At 41.0% G+C, this 17835-nt stretch overlaps 5 protein-coding genes across 11 annotated transcripts; 2 read left to right on the top strand and 3 right to left on the bottom strand.

Annotated features, from left to right (window-relative positions):
- The first annotated feature begins 331 nt into the window (after positions 1-331).
- On the top strand, positions 332-6341 carry LOC127254871 (small RNA 2'-O-methyltransferase). 3 transcript variants are annotated; one of them, XM_051280196.1, is made up of 10 exons: positions 332-474; positions 1035-1409; positions 1785-1874; positions 2312-2766; positions 3243-3485; positions 3626-4536; positions 4712-4863; positions 4948-5064; positions 5518-5655; positions 5765-6341. In XM_051280196.1, the coding sequence occupies exons 2-10, from the start codon at positions 1134-1136 to the stop codon at positions 6239-6241; spliced, it is 2859 nt and encodes a 952-aa protein (XP_051136153.1). In that variant the 5' UTR covers positions 332-474; positions 1035-1133; the 3' UTR covers positions 6242-6341. The 3 variants fall into 3 exon arrangements, with proteins under 3 accessions (XP_051136153.1, XP_051136152.1, XP_051136154.1); XM_051280195.1 differs by having other exon boundaries at positions 332-496; XM_051280197.1 differs by lacking the exon at positions 332-474 and having other exon boundaries at positions 1303-1409; positions 1789-1874.
- LOC127254872 (beta-glucosidase 13-like) lies at positions 6316-11334 on the bottom strand. The gene is made up of 14 exons (XM_051280198.1): positions 10998-11334; positions 9585-9674; positions 8852-8937; positions 8679-8748; positions 8541-8599; positions 8368-8443; positions 8181-8258; positions 7989-8076; positions 7631-7886; positions 7438-7553; positions 7138-7352; positions 6928-7068; positions 6723-6831; positions 6316-6640 (listed from the first exon to the last, which is right to left on the bottom strand). Exons 1-14 carry the CDS (start codon positions 11323-11325, stop codon positions 6448-6450), a joined length of 1905 nt encoding a protein of 634 aa, XP_051136155.1. The 5' UTR covers positions 11326-11334; the 3' UTR covers positions 6316-6447.
- Positions 11335-11426: 92 nt separating this feature from the next.
- Positions 11427-13571, bottom strand: LOC127254874 (tubulin beta chain). The gene is made up of 3 exons (XM_051280201.1): positions 13050-13571; positions 12463-12732; positions 11427-12385 (listed from the first exon to the last, which is right to left on the bottom strand). Exons 1-3 carry the CDS (start codon positions 13441-13443, stop codon positions 11703-11705), a joined length of 1347 nt encoding a protein of 448 aa, XP_051136158.1. The 5' UTR covers positions 13444-13571; the 3' UTR covers positions 11427-11702.
- Positions 13572-13578: 7 nt separating this feature from the next.
- Positions 13579-15457, top strand: LOC127254875 (dihydroceramide fatty acyl 2-hydroxylase FAH2-like). Of its 5 annotated transcripts, none has more exons than XM_051280205.1 (8): positions 13579-13691; positions 13778-13992; positions 14076-14140; positions 14239-14331; positions 14419-14621; positions 14693-14798; positions 14895-15041; positions 15112-15457. In XM_051280205.1, exons 3-8 carry the CDS (start codon positions 14090-14092, stop codon positions 15229-15231), a joined length of 720 nt encoding a protein of 239 aa, XP_051136162.1. In that variant the 5' UTR covers positions 13579-13691; positions 13778-13992; positions 14076-14089; the 3' UTR covers positions 15232-15457. The 5 variants fall into 5 exon arrangements, with proteins under 5 accessions (XP_051136162.1, XP_051136159.1, XP_051136161.1 ...); XM_051280202.1 differs by having other exon boundaries at positions 13579-13695; positions 13768-13992; XM_051280204.1 differs by having other exon boundaries at positions 13580-13691; positions 13768-13992.
- Positions 15295-17508, bottom strand: LOC127254873 (berberine bridge enzyme-like 15). Its single transcript, XM_051280200.1, has 2 exons — positions 15822-17508; positions 15295-15377 (listed from the first exon to the last, which is right to left on the bottom strand). The coding sequence occupies exons 1-2, from the start codon at positions 17442-17444 to the stop codon at positions 15369-15371; spliced, it is 1632 nt and encodes a 543-aa protein (XP_051136157.1). The 5' UTR covers positions 17445-17508; the 3' UTR covers positions 15295-15368.
- Positions 17509-17835: the final 327 nt, after the last annotated feature.

Below are 17835 nucleotides of genomic sequence, written 5' to 3'. Positions count from 1 at the left end.
TTCATTATAAAACAATATTTACTTTATAATTATTATTAAAAAATATCATTATTTTTTACATTTAAATTAAACACATCCACAAAAACTAGTTTCTTATTCTATATTTTCAACTTACTACAAATATAAAATAAATACCAACATTATATTCTTTAAATTCTTTCGATAAAATAAGCCTACTTGGGACATAGTAATATTCTTACCATTTACAATAATTAATAATAACAACTAAAAAAAAAAAATAACGCTTACGTTTTTCTTACACAAATATTTTAGCAATTATGAATTTAAATGAGTATTTAAATAATTTAGTCCTAAACGGTAAACCCCAAACCCACCCGCCCACGCTTTCTCTCTGCTTCGAGCTCTCTCAACCGGCGCTCTCTCCCGCTCCACTCCTCCCTCCACTCTCTCTCACCGATCGTTTCGGCGGCGCAACCAACCAGAAGATCCTACTCACTATCGTCGACGACGCTCGTTCGTTTTTGCTCTGTTGTTGGTTTGTTCTCATTCTTTGTTGTTCATCACGCTGCTTAGCTTGTTAGAACTTAGAACTGCCGCCGATTGATTTCTGTGCCACCATTGCACACAATCTAATCTCTCTGCACTTCGCTCGCTAGAAATCTCTTTACTTGTTACTTATTCTGCTATTGTGTAAATGATTAATCTTGAAATCCGCCGGCTTTCACCACGCTAAAAAGATTCCTTTTCTTTTGTTCTGTTTGGACCCCATCCCCCACTGCACTCGAATCAAACTGTAATATTAATCTTTTTCTTTTTGTTTGTGTTTTTTTAGTCTATTGGATGATCGTACTGTATTGTTTTGTTTTTGCCTGGAAATGGTTATGCAGATGTGAAGTCCACTGAGATACATTAAACGTCATTTTTAAATTCATGTTTACCTGAGGCATGTAGTTTGTCGATATTTTCCGGTCTTTCCCTGCATGTTATCTGAACGATGAGTTTGCTCTCACAGCGAGTTGTATTTCTTTTCCATCCCAGAGTTAGTGATATAATCTTGATTTGGTATGATGCAGGTAGCTTGGGAGCTGGTTTAAATTCTTGATAACGTGTGGAGATAGAGATTTTTCCTGTCTGTATAAGTTGTGTTCATCAAATATCCTAGTTCTTGAAAAATGCTTGAAACTAGAGAATCCCTAGCTAACACTCCTAAGAAACCATCAATGACTCCCAAGGCAATGATACACCAGAGGTATGGTAACAAGGCCTGTTATAAGGTTGAGGAAGTGCATGATGCGGCTCAAAATGAATGTCCTGGACTGGCTATCTCACAGAAGGGGCCTTGTCTTTATCAGTGCACTTTGAATCTTCCAGACATTTCTGTTGTATCTGGTACTTTCAGAAGGAAGAAGGATGCTGAACAATCAGCTGCAAATATGGCTGTAGAAAAGGTTTCTAATTGTATTTTCTCCTCTAATAATTGTTCTGTTTTCTTTTACTCTATGCAAATGATTTCGCTACATGATGTCATGGGTTTGCCAATTTGTTTTTCACTACCTTGTCAGTGCAAATACCTTTTGATTAATTATATGAAGCAACAAGAATCAGCTTCTGGACACTCGGATTCACATTCAGAAGCTTTATTCTGTTTATCCTACACATGGTGTTTGTTGTTTCACTGGAGTATGAAAATATAGTAGCGCATATTTGCTTGCATGAAAATAATATATGATTCGATCTTTCTCTTTCAAAATGGTATCACAAATCCAGTGGTTAGCAAGTGTAATCAGCTTTTTTAATACTTAAATAATTATTTTTTCCTACAGTTAGGTCTCACTCAGAAGGAATACAATCCCACCGTTGAGGAAGCTTGGGTTGATTTGGCTGATCGCATTGGTTTTCTATTTTCAAATGAGGTATGCGCTGGTTATGATCATGAGTAAGAATATAGCCTCTAGTCTTGTTACCTCTTCCCTTTAAGAGATGCATTCTTTTCCCTCTATGTTTCTTTGGTTTTAGGTGATGTTCTAATTTTCATAAAAGACCATAACAGAGCTTTTCAGATATATCATAGTTTTATAGTTTATGTTTGTAAAATCAAATGCTTCTTTCTTATACTCAAATGTCAAGTTCTTCTGTTTGTCAAACCTAGGAGTTTTCAAGTTACTGTAAACTATTGCCTCTAGCAAATTCAAGATAGTGATTTACTGGCTATCAGAATCAATTGTAGTCAGAATGCCTTGTGCACAATCTTAGTTCCTTTATTATAATATAAAGTTATACTTATCTATTATGCGTAGCTGATTTTTTTTTTTTTTTTGTTTATGTTTTTGTTTCTGTGGCAACAATGAAGTTCCTGTCATCTCTCCACCCCCTCAGTGGTCACTTCAGAGCAGTATTGAGAAGAGAACGCCTCATGAATGGATGTGTTCCAGCTGTGGTCTTTGGTGCTTATGATGCGAAGATTGCTAATATTTGCAAATACATCATAAATGAGACTGAGGTGAATTCACAGGTAATGATTCCCCTAATTCTCAGGGCAGCAACTAAGGTGACAGATTTGGAGTTGATACCTGATGAGCAGCTCTCTCTGAAGAGGAGAATACCTTACCCATCAGAGATTCTATTGGAAGCAATCCATGAATCAGGCTTGCAGGAAAGCATTCCAATTGAAGTGATATATATTCCTGCTTCATTCAGTAATGCTGTTGTACCGTTGACTCTTAACATTGCTGCAACTGATTATTACCTAGATGTTATTGCTCATGAACTAGACCTGAATGAGGCTTCCGATCTTTTGATATCTAGGTAATATATAACTTCTGTGCATTTTATGTGATTTCATAATATAGTCTTTGATGTTCTGTTGTATTTGTATTTAAACATGTTGGCAATAAACATTTCTAGTCTGCAAATTGAGGTATTATTGGACTATTATGTCCTTTACGTTTGTTCCACATCATATTAAACATCTGAGTCTGTGGGGCCCTGAGAATGGAAGTTTCTTCATATTTTTGTCAGGAAGGTTTCAGCAAGTCAGAGCCTGAACAGTTTAATGTTTAATTGCTTCATGCCTAATTATTATTATTTTTTTTTTCCGAAACTCAACTTATTGAATATAGTCCTTTGTATCCAAGGAGTTGGGTGTGGGGTCCCTTTTGTGTGTAATTCTTTCTTTGTATTTGTGGATTGTGATATCTCATAGTGGATGACTTTCTCCGCGTCTCATAAATTGATGCACCATGCCATCCTCCATTTAACTTAAAGATTTGTCAATTTTGTAGAACAATTGGGAAGTCTTCCTCTGAAATGAGAATGTATTCCCCTGCTCCCAAGAAACAATTTTTGGACACATTTTCAAAGTGGAAAGTGGAGCAAACTATCCATTTTGAAGGGCCTTCAAATGTCCGGGCAAGTTACATTGTTGGCCAGGAAGTATATGGTGATGTAATTTTGGCTTCAGTGGGGTACACATGGAGGTCTTCTGAACTTTGGCATGAAGCTGTTTCTCTGAGGTCATACTATAGGTATTGATGCAATTCGTCTTCATTTCATTCTGAAAATATTTCTCTTGTCCAGTGAGAATTCTATATCAGAGCATTTATAGTTTGATATCTTGAGAGTTTTCTTTTCAGTTAATTTGATACTTTTTAACCTCTCTGTGAAGGATGCTCATTAACATGATACCCAGTGGAATATACAAGATATCAAGAGAGGCACTACTCACTGCCAAGTTGCCTTCATCATTCACAACAAAAGGCAATTGGAGGGGTTCCCTCCCCAAAGACATACTTTGTGCGTTCTGCCGTTTACACCATTTGTCTGAACCTGTCTTTTCTACACAAAGTAAATTGCTGGTTTCATCACTAGATATACCTGGATCCTGTAAGAAATTGAAAGTTACTCAGTTAAGTAAGGAAGAAGAACAAGAATCGGGTCTTTCTACAGCTCAAGGGAATACAGAGGAATCTGTTGAAGTTTTTAATTGTGAAGTAAAGCTACACTCCAAAAAACAGGAACTAATCTTACAGTGTTCACCCCATGATTTGCATAGAAGACAGACAGATGCTATGAACAGTACCTCATTGAAGGTTCTATCTTGGCTGACCATAGTTTTTGAAGAACCGGACAAGTCCATGGATAAGTTGACCACAATGGCAGAAACATTTGAAATTTGCTTTCTTCATCAGTTCTTCTTTAACACATTGTGCAGTTCTATACGCAATGTCTGGGGCGTCAGGAGTAAAGCTTGCAGTGTTAATTCAGAGGGGGATGAGGTGTTCTTAATTGATCTTGGAGGTAAAAACACTGGAGGTACTCCATCCAATGGTTCTCTAGCATGCATAACTTACACAGTTTCATTGTTCCGAGAAGATGCATGTGTGAAAGAAAGTCTTGAAAGCTGTGAAGAGTTTGAGTTTGAGTTAGGCAATGAAGGTGTTTTGCCTCATCTTGAATCGGCTGTTGCCCAAATGGCTGTTGGTCAGTCTTCATATTTTCGAGTTGATTTGCCTCCTGATGATTTTATTTTGGCTGCGGCTGGAGATACTGCTGCAACATTATCGTTGTTATCTACAAGTAAGCTATTAGTTTGCATTTCATATATTACTAAGTTAATGATTTCAATGCCCTTTCTCCCTTTAATGGATACTCGGAACTTCATTTAAACTAATCAAACATAGTTTGATCAGATCAACATTTTTTTATCTTGCTGTATTCATATTCTTTCCATCAATTTTGCTTTCTTATGCAGGAAGGTGCAAATTGGAGTATTGTGTAACTCTGTTGCGGGTGACAGAACCATTAGAAGAGAGAATGGAGCAGGCTTTATTCAGCCCTCCTCTGTCGAAGCAGCGTGTTGAATTTGCAGTTAAGCAGATTAAAGAATCTTCTGCTCTCTCCTTGGTAATACCTTACTTTCTTTATAATGTTTTCATAGCTGAGATCTGGGAACTGAGACTAACATTAGCACATTACTTTCATCTGTAGGTTGATTTTGGTTGTGGTTCTGGAAGTTTATTGGACTCATTATTATCATATCCTACTTCTTTGGAGAAAGTAGTTGGTGTGGATATTTCACAGAAAAGTCTTGCAAGAGCAGCTAAGGTTAGCAGCTTTCAGCTATTGTGCTCAAGGATAGTGTGAATTAAGGATTAATAAATTTCAAGTGATTGATTGATTAACCATGATATGTCTATCTGTGTTGCCATGAATGATCATTTTTTATTTTTTATTTTTGTTATCAATTGCCTGACCATAACATTTGCACTTTTCTCTCAATTTGGGGACAAGAATTAGTCAACTTAGGTGAACATTGTGAATCCAGTGTGTGATCTTTTGAGGCAAACATGTGCTTGCTAGTTTAAGCTAATGACTTATGCCACCATGACATCAAAATTTTCGAAGGCATTGGTGGAACAAAATATCTGGCCTTCCCTTACTACTCGATAAGCTTAGCTTGTTAATTGATTGGTGATTTTTGTTTTGCACTATGTGTTGTAAATTGTATCCACATTAGAAATGAATGAAATAAGGGAATTTTCATTTGTGCTTATGCAGTCATTGCACTCCAAGTTGAACAAGTTATTGGATTCTAAGGATCCAAGTAACAAAATCAAATATGCAGTGCTGTATGATGGCTCCATCACAAAATTTGATTCTCGGTTGCGTGGATACGACATTGCAACTTGCTTGGAGGTAATCTCTTCTCCCACCATGAACTAACCAACTTGTCAGAAATGTTGTTCTCACTTTGTAGTTTACTCACTGTTCATATTAATGAATCGCGGAAGTTATGATGATACAGGTGATTGAACATATGGAAGAGAAGGACGCGTGCATATTTGGTGATGTTGCGCTGAGCCTTTTCTGTCCTAAGATCCTTATTGTCTCGACGCCAAACTATGAGTATAATGTAATCCTACAGAGATCATCAACCTGCCATGGGCAAGAAGATGGCGATACCCAGGAAGCAGCGCAAGCTGCTTGTAAGTTCCGAAACCATGACCACAAATTCGAGTGGAACAGGGCAGAATTCAATCAGTGGGCATCTGAGCTTGCAGCCAGGCATAACTATGGAGTGGAATTCAGTGGAGTCGGTGGCGCTGGCGACGTGGAACCTGGTTTTGCATCCCAAATCGCCATTTTTAGAAGAATGCACGAGGAGGATATCCCGAGCAACATAGAGTCAGTAGCCGAAGCCACAAACGAATCCTCGTCCCCGTTCTCAACCATCTGGGAGTGGAATAGGGAAGATCAAGAATGCAATGAAAAGCATCAATGAGGATGATGATATCTAGATCAAACTTATCTGACTCACAATCTGGGAATATGACAACATTTACATTGCTTGAGAAATTAATGGGAAAATGGTTTCAACTTTATTGATTTCTTGATGGTTTACGGAGACAGCAAAATCAAGAACAAAGTATGGATCGAAGAATATCTAAGAAGTGGAAACGCACTCGTTGTAAGTATTAACTACAGCTACTACTGGTCTGAGAGTGCTTTGGTTGTGGTTGTGGTTGTGTTTAGGAAATTGTGAAACCAGAGGGCAGAGTGTTTAGGATATCTGCTCAAATCAGCCTTGAAATCGACATAGTTGAGCCCAAACCTGACTGAGAAGCCAGCAGACCACTCGAAGTTATCCATCAAAGACCACACAAAATATCCCTTCACATTCCTGCAATGCAATAGTCAAATCAATTAAACAGATTGGTTTTGCTTTGATTTGGAGATAAAGACAGTTTTGGGATAAGACAGACTCAATGGCTTCAAGCAGACAACAAAGATGATCACGGATGTAGTCTTTCCTCATCTCATCTTTTATCGCTTCGGATACTTCCATGCTATCATCCGCAGCCTCGTCCAGCCCTGCAAATCAACCATTACAGACCGAAGAAGAAGAAGAAGAAGAAGAAAGAAACTGAAACAGAAACAAAAGGCATGGCTTTCTGAGCTATTTGATACCATTCTCTGTTATGTATATCACCGGGTTGTCGTACTCTTTCTTCATGTGCACGAGAAGCTGTCGAAGCCCCTTTGGATAAATGTAGATCCGGCTTGCATTCCTTCCTTGCCGCCCTATCGGCTTTCCATTTCTCCTTGATGCTGCACAGAATCAATCAGGTTTCTTGATTCTGAATACTTACAAACATAAAATGGTGCAACTAGTCCTACCAGTTATGTCAATCTCGGCATCCGTCGCGTAGCTAAAGCTAGAAGAGTTAGGTTTGTTATATGCATAAATGCCGCCGTAGTAGTTTAATCCGATAAAATCAAACGATCCTTTCACCATCTGCCTTTCCTTGGGTGTGAACACCGGCAATCGACCTCCTCTAACTCGGGACCTCATGCTTTCTGGATAGTCACCTCGTGTTAGAGGCTCCATAAACCTGCAGGAAAGGATATTTTTAAGTTGAAAGCATCATCCTTCTTCAGGTTGATTTGAAACAGGATGACGATACAGCCATAACTGACCATCCTAACATAAAATCCAAGGCTCGGTCTTTAGCTTTACGATTCTCCTCGGTCTCATCATACGGCTCAAACCAGTAAGACGATAGTGTTATTCCAATCTTTCCTTCTTGCCATGCCTGCACATAAGACACACACACACACACGACTAGCTCGTGATAACATCGAAACTCCAAGAGGGAAGGCAAGACCTGACCTGATACTTCTTTCTGTACAGATTTACAGCAGCCGAGTGCGCAAGAAGTTGGTTGTGTGACACAAAGTAGGGTTCCGTGGCAGAATCACCGCCAGTGCAATGGAGGCCCTGCCAGTCCGAACACCGGCCTGGAGCAAACATACCGTATGCATAACCATAGGCACTCAAGGTCCATGGTTCGTTGGTGGTGATCCAATACTTGACACGGTCTCCATATAGATCAAACAGGAGGTCCGCATAGCCCAAAAAGTCCGCCCTGGATTCCAACCAAGATCCGATCAGCTCAGATCCATCCATCTCTGGTACTGCAGGTTCGCGAATTTTGAATAGAAAACACAGGGTGAGGCAGCCGGCTTACACGATTTGAGAGCTGAGGAATCCGCCGTATGCATCTTGTAAAGCTTGTGGAACATCAAGATGGACAAGGGTCACGAAAGGCTCGATCCCTGTAATAATCACACCAAGTTAGGTGGTGGTGAAGTAGCTAGCCCCCTCCCTCCCTCATACAACTTTCATTCATTATTCACCAAGTTGAAAGTTATTAACAAACCATTTGCTAGGAGCTCGTTGATAAGACAGTTGTAATAATTGATCCCATCCTGGTTCACACCTTCATCTATCTTTCCACCTGAATGAAGGGATGGATGAGTCCAATCATATATCCATTCAAAAACTAGAGCCTCCTACACAAATACGATTAGGACAATGTAACAGAACTGAGCAGGATGTATTTGTACCAGGCAATATCCTTGGCCACGATATTGAAATTCTATATGCATTTAGACCCAAATCTCTTGCTATCTTCACATCTTCCTATCATATGTACATGAAATCAGTGAAAGGTATTCAGCAACAAAATCCAACAAACAATACATCGCTGGCTAGTCAGTCCACCAGTGAGTGATCATACCTTGTAGCGATGATATGAATCAACAGCTACATCTCCGTTGGAGTGGTCCAATATCTTATCTGAAATTAGCAACATATAAGGAAAAGAAAGACTCAAAGTACATGCTCAGTTAATCTGGGATTGGATATTGAAACCAACCGGGATGTTCGTGGGTGAAGTTATCCCACATGCTGGCACCTTTGCCATTCTCATCAAATGCACCTTCAAACTGGAAAAAAGTGGACAGAATTTAAGAAAACATTGGGTGGGAATTCGAATGCGCTTGCATGCATGCACTCATCCAAACTGAATACGAATTGAGTTTAAAGCACCTGATAAGCTGATGAAGCAGCTCCGAAAATGAATCCCGGTGGGAAATTTCCCCTGTTGATCAATGTACTACACACGCAATTGGATGCTGTTGTAGACTCAGTAGCAGAAACAACAGAAAGACAAAGTACAAGTGCAGAACAGGTTAAGTAATTTGAAGTAGCCATCATTGATGGATGTTAATTTTAATTAATTAGTGTTCTTGGATTTTGATCTCTAGCTTGTTTTCTCTCGTACATAAATATGCGTGAAACACAAGGCTATACTAAAGCATATTATTCTACTCATTTGACCGATATATGCTTAAGCAACAAAAGTCTGACATGATTGGAAAGTCGGTTGCACTTTGAATCAGATGCTAAAGTAGTGATTTTTCTTGCTTACCATCCTAATACAGGCAAATCATCAGAGTATATATATAGCAAGTATTTTAATAGTGATGGATGCTTAAAGAGCTGACTTTATATATTCAAAAATCTTTCTTGTGCAATGACAACCAGACAAATCTGGCACATATCTTCAACAGAAAGATTCATGAAATTAATGTCCACAAGGACAAAATATCAATCTATGTGTGTGTTCACAAGGACAAAAAATCAATCTATGTTGCCCAACATGGACTAAAGCTGTGCTATCACTTGAAGTCAGAACATTCAGTAAACAGTATGATATCAAGTTCAAATAACATTTTATAATTTCATGCAGGTTTTATAGCTATTTGTATGTAATGCATACCTACAGAGCTTTTGGGGTCAGTTTTACACATATTTATCCTGTCCAGAAGGTCAGTTGAGTGAGCAGCATTCATAGAAGAAGCCACAGCTTCTGCAAACAGAATATCACCCACCAGCATAAGAATGAGATGGATAGACAAAGCTGCCATTATTGATAAATATTGGACATTGAAAAAAGAATTCAAACTCAACTAGACACTCCTGCATTGATCTATCTCAACCAAACTATTTGGTGAAGGGTGAGGGGAGGCAGGGACCAGTGCTGGTATCCATCCAGAACTAGAGCTGTGTCACTTGGATTTCGATTCTTAGATTGTTGAGGCTCGACAGAGAGTGCTTAATTAGTAAGTTATTTTTTAGCCTACACACGATGTTTGAAGTGTTATGTTAAAGTATGTCCACATCAGATAATGTTATATTAGTGTCTTTTTATACCCAACTGCTCTCTGCACCCACAAATTAATCTCTCCTCACCCACTCCTAATTTTGAGGGTCAAAATAACAAAGTTTTGGAGGCCATGGAAATAAAATTGTGCATAGAGGCTTTGGATTTGTTTGACATTGTTGAGAATGATGTTGATCCCACCCCACTCCCACTTGCCTTAACCAAATCAAGAAATATGATCAAGAGAAGACAAGGGAATTAAAAGTTCCCATGTGTATGTATTTGGAAATTTCAGAAGGAACTTTTACAAGCATAATGGACTGTTAAACTTCTAATGATGTATGGGAGAAGATCAATAAAGATTTCGACGGCAATTAGCAAAATAAAATGATGCAACTCGTAAATCAAAAAGAGCATTTGAAATATAAAATGCTAAGAATGAAGACCTCCCAATGTGTCAAGAATTCTTTAAGTAAACTCCAGGCCATTGTAATGATTTACAGCTATCGAGAGAGGAGATGAACTTCCCAGCCAGCTACTTAAGCACTACTTCATGTTTCTCTTCCAAGAAGGTATGAAAAAAAGGTTTCCTACTTAAATACTAGAAGAATCTATCAAAAACAATTTGAAGCAGAATTCATGAGTTCTCTTTAAGTTGTGGACCAAAGGTGATCAATGGGAGAAGACAAAGGATATAGCCATAAAGAAAAAGATTGATGCCATAAAGGAAAGGCACAATGTTGCCCTTCGCTAGTATCTTCAACTCTTCAAGAAAATCCCACCTCCAGGCTGCCCTTCGAGGGCTGTCTGAAGGTGAGTCATCCCAATGACAGAATCCACAGGGTGCTGAGCCCTCTGGAATTTGGAAGTGAAGGCTACTGAATAAGAAATCAGTTACCCACTCATACAACGCACTGATTCTACACTGCATGTCCATATCTACGCATTAGATCGTTTCAAATGTAAATAACCTATCAAGCAAATGCAATAGAATTGAAGGAAGATGTGGTAATGTATGGTCATGCTTACCAGTGCCCTGGAAGAAGAACTCCAGCAATGGAAAACGCACAGAAGTGTAGATGATGAAGGGATAGAGACTCCATGTTTGTTTTAATCCATGTCCGCTGAACAAATTCCTGCCTTGCACTTGCGCCTCCTGCCCTGCCACAAGAAAAGACTGCAAAGAGAAAAGCACAATGAGCCCTGCCACAAGAAAAGACTGCAAAGAAAAAAGCTCAATGAGCCCTGCCACAAGAAAAGACTGCAAAGAAAAAAGCTCAATGAGCCGACATGTGCTGTATTCACATGTTAAATTTTCCCACAGTATAATGAGTAAGAATTCCTTTCTTGGATTCATAGATTTTGCACAACTTAGCTATCATTGACATTTCAGAGAACAACATAATACAATGGCAGAGAGAATCATGACAATCCCATACGTCCTTCATGCTCAAGATGGACATCAAAATGATACTAAGATAATCATCCACCATCAATGTCTTAATATCTAAACAACAAATGACAATCATGGTTCAAACAGAATTGGAAACCATATTGTTACATACATCCCAAATAGGCACTAGTCATACCCAATACACATCCATTTACGGCATTATCAATCTAGTTGATCTCACAACCCTTTTAGCACAAATCGCACAGAAAATAGTAGAATAGGCAAACCATGATAATTGGACAAGCCACATAGATAGAAACAGATATAGATAATACAAGTTTTCAGGCGCCAACTCCATCTTCTTCATCCTCATCCCTTTCGTCTTCATAATCGTCATCTGCAGTGGCATCCTGGTATTGCTGATACTCTGCTACAAGATCATTCATGTTGCTCTCAGCCTCGGTGAACTCCATTTCATCCATGCCTTCCCCAGTGTACCAATGCAAGAAAGCTTTGCGCCTGAACATTGCCGTGAACTGCTCACTGACTCGCCTAAACATCTCTTGAATTGAGGTTGAGTTTCCAATAAAAGTAGATGCCATTTTCAGCCCCTTTGGTGGGATGTCACAAACACTGGACTTCACGTTGTTTGGGATCCACTCAACAAAGTAGGACGAATTTTTATTCTGAACATTAATCATTTGTTCATCAACTTCTTTGGTGCTCATCTTGCCACGGAACATAGCTGATGCAGTCAGGTAGCGCCCATGGCGAGGGTCTGCAGCACACATCATGTTCTTGGCATCCCACATCTGCTGAGTCAGTTCCGGTACTGTAAGAGCCCGGTACTGCTGGGAGCCTCTGGAGGTTAAGGGTGCAAAGCCAACCATGAAGAAATGAAGTCGAGGAAATGGGATGAGATTCACAGCCAGTTTCCTGAGGTCGGAATTCAGCTGTCCGGGGAACCGAAGACAACATGTGACACCACTCATTGTGGCAGAGATCAGGTGGTTGAGATCACCGACTGAAACACAGACAATAAACACAAATCAATCAAGTAATTTCGCCGATCCACAAACAGCAAAATTAAGATGGGCTTACAGGTAGGAGTGGCTAGTTTCAGCGTGCGAAAGCAAATATCATAGAGGGCCTCATTATCCAAAACCATACACTCGTCTGCATTCTCAACCAGTTGATGAACGGACAAGGTTGCATTGTATGGCTCGACAACAGTGTCTGACACCTTCGGAGATGGAAAAACTGAAAATGTCAGCATCATGCGGTCTGGATATTCCTCCCTGATCTTGGAGATCAGAAGGGTGCCCATGCCGGATCCAGTGCCTCCACCCAAAGAATGACACACTTGGAACCCTATTTTGCCAAATATCCAAGTTAATTATCACAATCCCACTCCAGAAAAACCCTAATCCTAACATCACAGAGAACTGCAGCAATAATCTTGCATCCCTAATGGTTAGAGATTACAAGCAAGCAATTACGAAGAAGACGTCACTGCAGAACATTAATCGCACACAAATCATACATCGGGCCAGAGATTATGCAGATCTAGTTTCAAAATCGAGTGAAATATATCGCAGATTGGCCTAAACCCTAGTGAAGCAATCAGAGTATGGTAGATGACAGATCTATGGAGGTAACAAGAGAATATGAATAAGGGCGAAACTTACCTTGCAAACAGTCACAATTCTCGGCTTCCTTGCGAACAACATCGAGGACAGAATCGATCAGTTCTGCTCCCTCGGTGTAATGTCCTTTCGCCCAATTGTTACCCGCGCCAGACTGGCCGAACACAAAGTTATCGGGGCGGAAGATCTGGCCGTAGGGGCCGGATCTGACGGAATCCATGGTTCCGGGCTCGAGGTCCATGAGAACGGCCCGGGGGACGTACCTGCCGCCGCTGGCTTCATTGTAGTAGACGTTGATGCGCTCTAGCTGGAGTTCGGAGTCGCCGCTGTACTTTCCGGTGTGGTCGATGCCGTGCTCGTCGCAGATGACTTCCCAGAACTTGGCGCCGATCTGGTTGCCGCATTGGCCGCCTTGGATGTGCAGGATCTCTCTCATACTCACTCTCCTTTGTTCCTTCAATTACTGTTCAAAAGATAATTGTTCTTTAGCGTGTGTGGGGATGGGAATTGGGATATTATCTATCTTTGATCTGTCTATCTAATATTTTGCAGAGTTTTCGTCACTGAGAGAGAATGGATTGGATTGGATGATGACGACGACACTGACATTGACAGTGACATTGGCGTTGAGTGGGGACCTTGAAAATTGTGGGGCTGCCCAGCCCAGGGCCAGGAGGAGTGTTTGTCTGTAATAATATCCATTGATTATTCCTCGATCTTCTTCTTCTTCTTCATTAATTAATTTCCTGAAGTAATGCAGTTACTCACAGGTGTTAGGCTGCCCATGTTTGTCGCCTGCAAGTTTTGCCATTGAAAGGGATATATATACATGTTTGTCCCTGTTCTAACATCGATCATCATAATAAGTATCCCAGAAAAACAATAAAACTATATAAATAAATAAATACAAGTTGAAATTAGCAGCGAGCGAGCGAGGCTCTCCGATCCTATCCTCCAGGTGATCCCATCTCAGCACCATTGTCCTGTACGTTCTCTTTCACCTCCTTCCTTCCTTCCATTTCTGATATATAAAATTTCTTTCAAATCATTTGATCCTTGTTGTTGCAGGCGCAGGCGCCAAGATGGTCAAACAGGCATTCGCCGTGGATCTCAACAAACCACTCGTCTGGCAGGTCACACCATTGATTAATTGGTTTCTATTCATTCTATCATATCCATTATCAATCTGTCATGCTTTTAAAATCTCTAATTTGTAGTATATATATTGCAGGTGGGCCATCTTGGTGAAGCTTATGATGAATGGGTTCACCAACCTATCGTCACCAAAGAATCCCCACGCTTCTTCCACAATGGTGCTCTTGAGGCATGTATCCTCAAATTTAAATTCAAATTCAAATTGGTTGATCAGATGATCAATAATGTCTCGGGTTGATTGATTGATTGATTGCAGTTTCTGACTCGCACCCCTTGGTGGATGATTCCTCTGGTGTGGCTGCCCGTTGCTTGGTGGTTCGTTTCATCTTCTTTGAACTACACAGATATTATTTCTCCCTACCACGTCGCAGCAGCCACCGCCGCCGGTGTTCTTGGCTGGACATTGCTCGAGTACTCTCTCCACAGATTCGTCTTCCACATGAGGACCAATGGCTACTGGTATATCTATATCTATATCTATATCTGTAAAAGTGTTTGTTGGTGAATATATATATATATATATTCTGCAGGGGGAACACGGTGCATTACCTCTTCCATGGGTGCCACCACAAGCACCCAATGGACAACCTCCGCCTGGTTTTCCCTCCGGCCGCCGCCACACTGGTGCTTGTGCCTGTATGTATCTATATATCGTCTAACAAACATTACAGATGAACATCTTTGATTAATTTAATTTCGATTAATTACTTGGATTGATCATCGATGTGGCAGGTGTGGAATCTGATGAAGCTGATTTTGCCTGATTGCTATGCCCCTGCCTTCACCGGCGGCATCTTGGTGGGGTATGTCATGTACGACTGCACTCATTACTATCTCCACCATGGCAAGCCCATTCAGGGCCTAACTCACGACCTCAAGGTAATAACACTAATAAATAAATTGATGATATATGATGAAGATTGATGATAGTCTAAGCTATAATTTGCAGAGATACCACATGAACCACCACTTCAAGCTTCAGGACATGGGATTTGGAATCACTTCAACTTTCTGGGACAGGGTGTTCGGGACACTTCCTCCCACCAAGCCTGCCAAGAAATCTAACTGATTGATGATTGATTATATATTAATTGATTAATTAGGGATCGGAGGCCACAGCTTCTTTGATGCACGGAAGACAGTTTTGTCAACATTCACTGATGAGATATGTCGTCGTCGTCGCTGTAGGTTTTGCTGTTGTTTTTATCAATATGACTGACACAAAGATCAACACACAAGGAATTATTGGTATAGTTTTCTTAATACAAGATGGATATATATATATATTCATGATTCATTGCATTCTTCAATTTGTTATTGATGGATATATATACTTGATGAGATGAAATCAGGTACAACTAACTAGTTCAGTTTATTTACATTTCAAGCTATGCAAAAAAAGGAAATGTAAGCAAGATAATTCTCATCACAGAAAATTAAAGGTGTTCTACACATTGAACTGAGAATGACAGTAAATATGCATACAAACAGCACTAACACATTTTATTAAAATAATTCTACAAATTAACACGACATTGCTAATATGAGGATTATTATACATCATCAATATTTTTTACATATATTATTCAGAAAGGTGCACATGCTTGATTATAGTAATGCATAATAATATATATATATATATATATATCAGGATCTTACAGGGATGCTCTGCTCGTGCCTGAAGAAATTATCAGGATCCACCATCGTCTTCACCTCAACAAGCCTGTCAAAGTTGTTCATAAAATATCTCCTTCCCCACAACCTCGCCTGCTCCAAATTCGACCCATTATTATTATTATTATTATTATAATTATTATTCCCATTCATCCCTAAATCAAGATCTCTGTAATTCACGTAAGCTTCTCTAGGGTTTACAGAAGCATAAGCACCCATGAAATCGTACACCCTCTTCATCCACCCCACGTGCCTCGCCGCCGACTCCGCTCCGCCGTCGTTCCAAATCGTCACGTACTGTATTTTGTATATCACCCCTTTCCGGTGGGGGAATGGACTCTCCGATTCCGATATTCTGCCCATCATCCCGCCGTACGGATTCCATATCATCATCGGAGAATCCTCCTCCATCATCATCTTCCACAGACCTTCAAGCCCCTTCAATGGAATCGCCCTTCTCACGAAATCTGATTTCGCCTTGAAGTAGTTTCTGAACAAAGACTTCCCCTCCAGCAGCGCCGCCGGCGGAGTATTCGACGGGTAGCCGGCGATGTACAGAACTGATTCGATCCAGCTCATCTCGATGCAGTCGTGACGAGTTAACCCTAATTCAGGGAAGCTCGTTTCCATTAATTCCAGCAGACTGTCGGCTCCGCCGAGGAAGACGGCGTTGTATGAAGTCTGGATAGTTTTCCGGCGACGGAGTTCTGCAACTTTTATAATTACCCTAATGAAGATGTCGTCGGCAAGTTTATCGGCGATCTGTTGCCATTTCTGGAGAATTCTCGTCGCGCCTTGCTCGAGAGTTCTTGCGACGGTGAAGACGGTGACGGTCGCCGGGACGGGGACGAGCTTAACTTTCCAGGCGAGGATAATTCCGAAGCTGGCGCCGCCGCCGCCTCTGATGGCCCAGAAGAGATCCTCTCCCATGGATTTTCTGTCGAGGATTCTGCCGGCGGCGTCGACGATCCAGGCGTCGATTACGTTGTCGACGGCGAGGCCGTACTTCCTCATCAAGGTGCCGTACGCTCCTCCGGTGATGTGGCCGCCGATTCCTAAGCTGGAGCAGAGGCCGGCGGGAAAGCCTAGGGTTTTACTTTGCTGGGAGATTCTGTAATAAAGCTCGCCGACGGTGGCGCCGGCGTGAACCCAGGCGGTGTTGCGGCGGAGATCGACGGTGATGGATCGGAGTTTGGAGAGGTCGAGGAGCATGAAGGGATGTTGGAGGTGGGAGACGTAGGAAAGGCCTTCGTAGTCGTGGCCGCCGCTGCGGAGGCGGAGGTGGATTTGGAGGCGGCGGGCGCAGGCTACGGCGGCGGCGGCGTGGGTTTTGGTGGAGGGGGTGAAAATGAGGATGGGTTTGGGGAGGGAGGGGAGGAGGAACCTGAGGTTTTGAGCGGTGGATTGGAGGGTGGAGGCGAAGGAGGTGGCGTTAATGGCGGGAGCGGAGAAGAGATCGCCATTGGAGGTGGTGTTGAAATCGGCCGGCGATTTCAGATTGATGCAGCGGCGGAATCTTTCATGGAGTGGCTGTGGCTGTGCAGAAGCAGCAATTAGAAGAAGAAGAAGAAATGTGGGGTTTAGAGGGGGAGCAAAATGGCTACCCATGGTAGGCTGGCTGGTTATATATACATATATATATATATATAGAGAGAGAGAGAGAGAGAGAGAGAGAGAGGAGGATTAGCAATAGAAGCTGTGTAGACATATATATATAGAGGGAGAGAGAGAGAGGTTGGGAGGTTGTGTCTTTACTGTTTAAGTGAAGTAGTCTGTTTTTGTCTTCAATAGAAATACAAATATAAGTATAGACAATATACGAAATATGATCATATATTAATATGGCACAATTTTAAAATATACTAATTGTAAGTAGGGTAGGGTAGGGTAGGGTTGGGGTAGGTACCTCGGAATGAGGTAATTAGAGAAAGGATAGGAGGAGCTGGTGGTTGGTATAATTTGAGAGCTTTTATTACATTACATTTTACATAATTAGATA

Source organism: Andrographis paniculata, unplaced genomic scaffold (genome assembly GCF_009805555.1).
Source record: "Andrographis paniculata isolate CXL003 unplaced genomic scaffold, ASM980555v1 Contig52END, whole genome shotgun sequence".
NCBI lineage: Eukaryota > Viridiplantae > Streptophyta > Magnoliopsida > Lamiales > Acanthaceae > Andrographis > Andrographis paniculata.
This window is presented reverse-complemented; position numbering and strand designations above follow the sequence as displayed.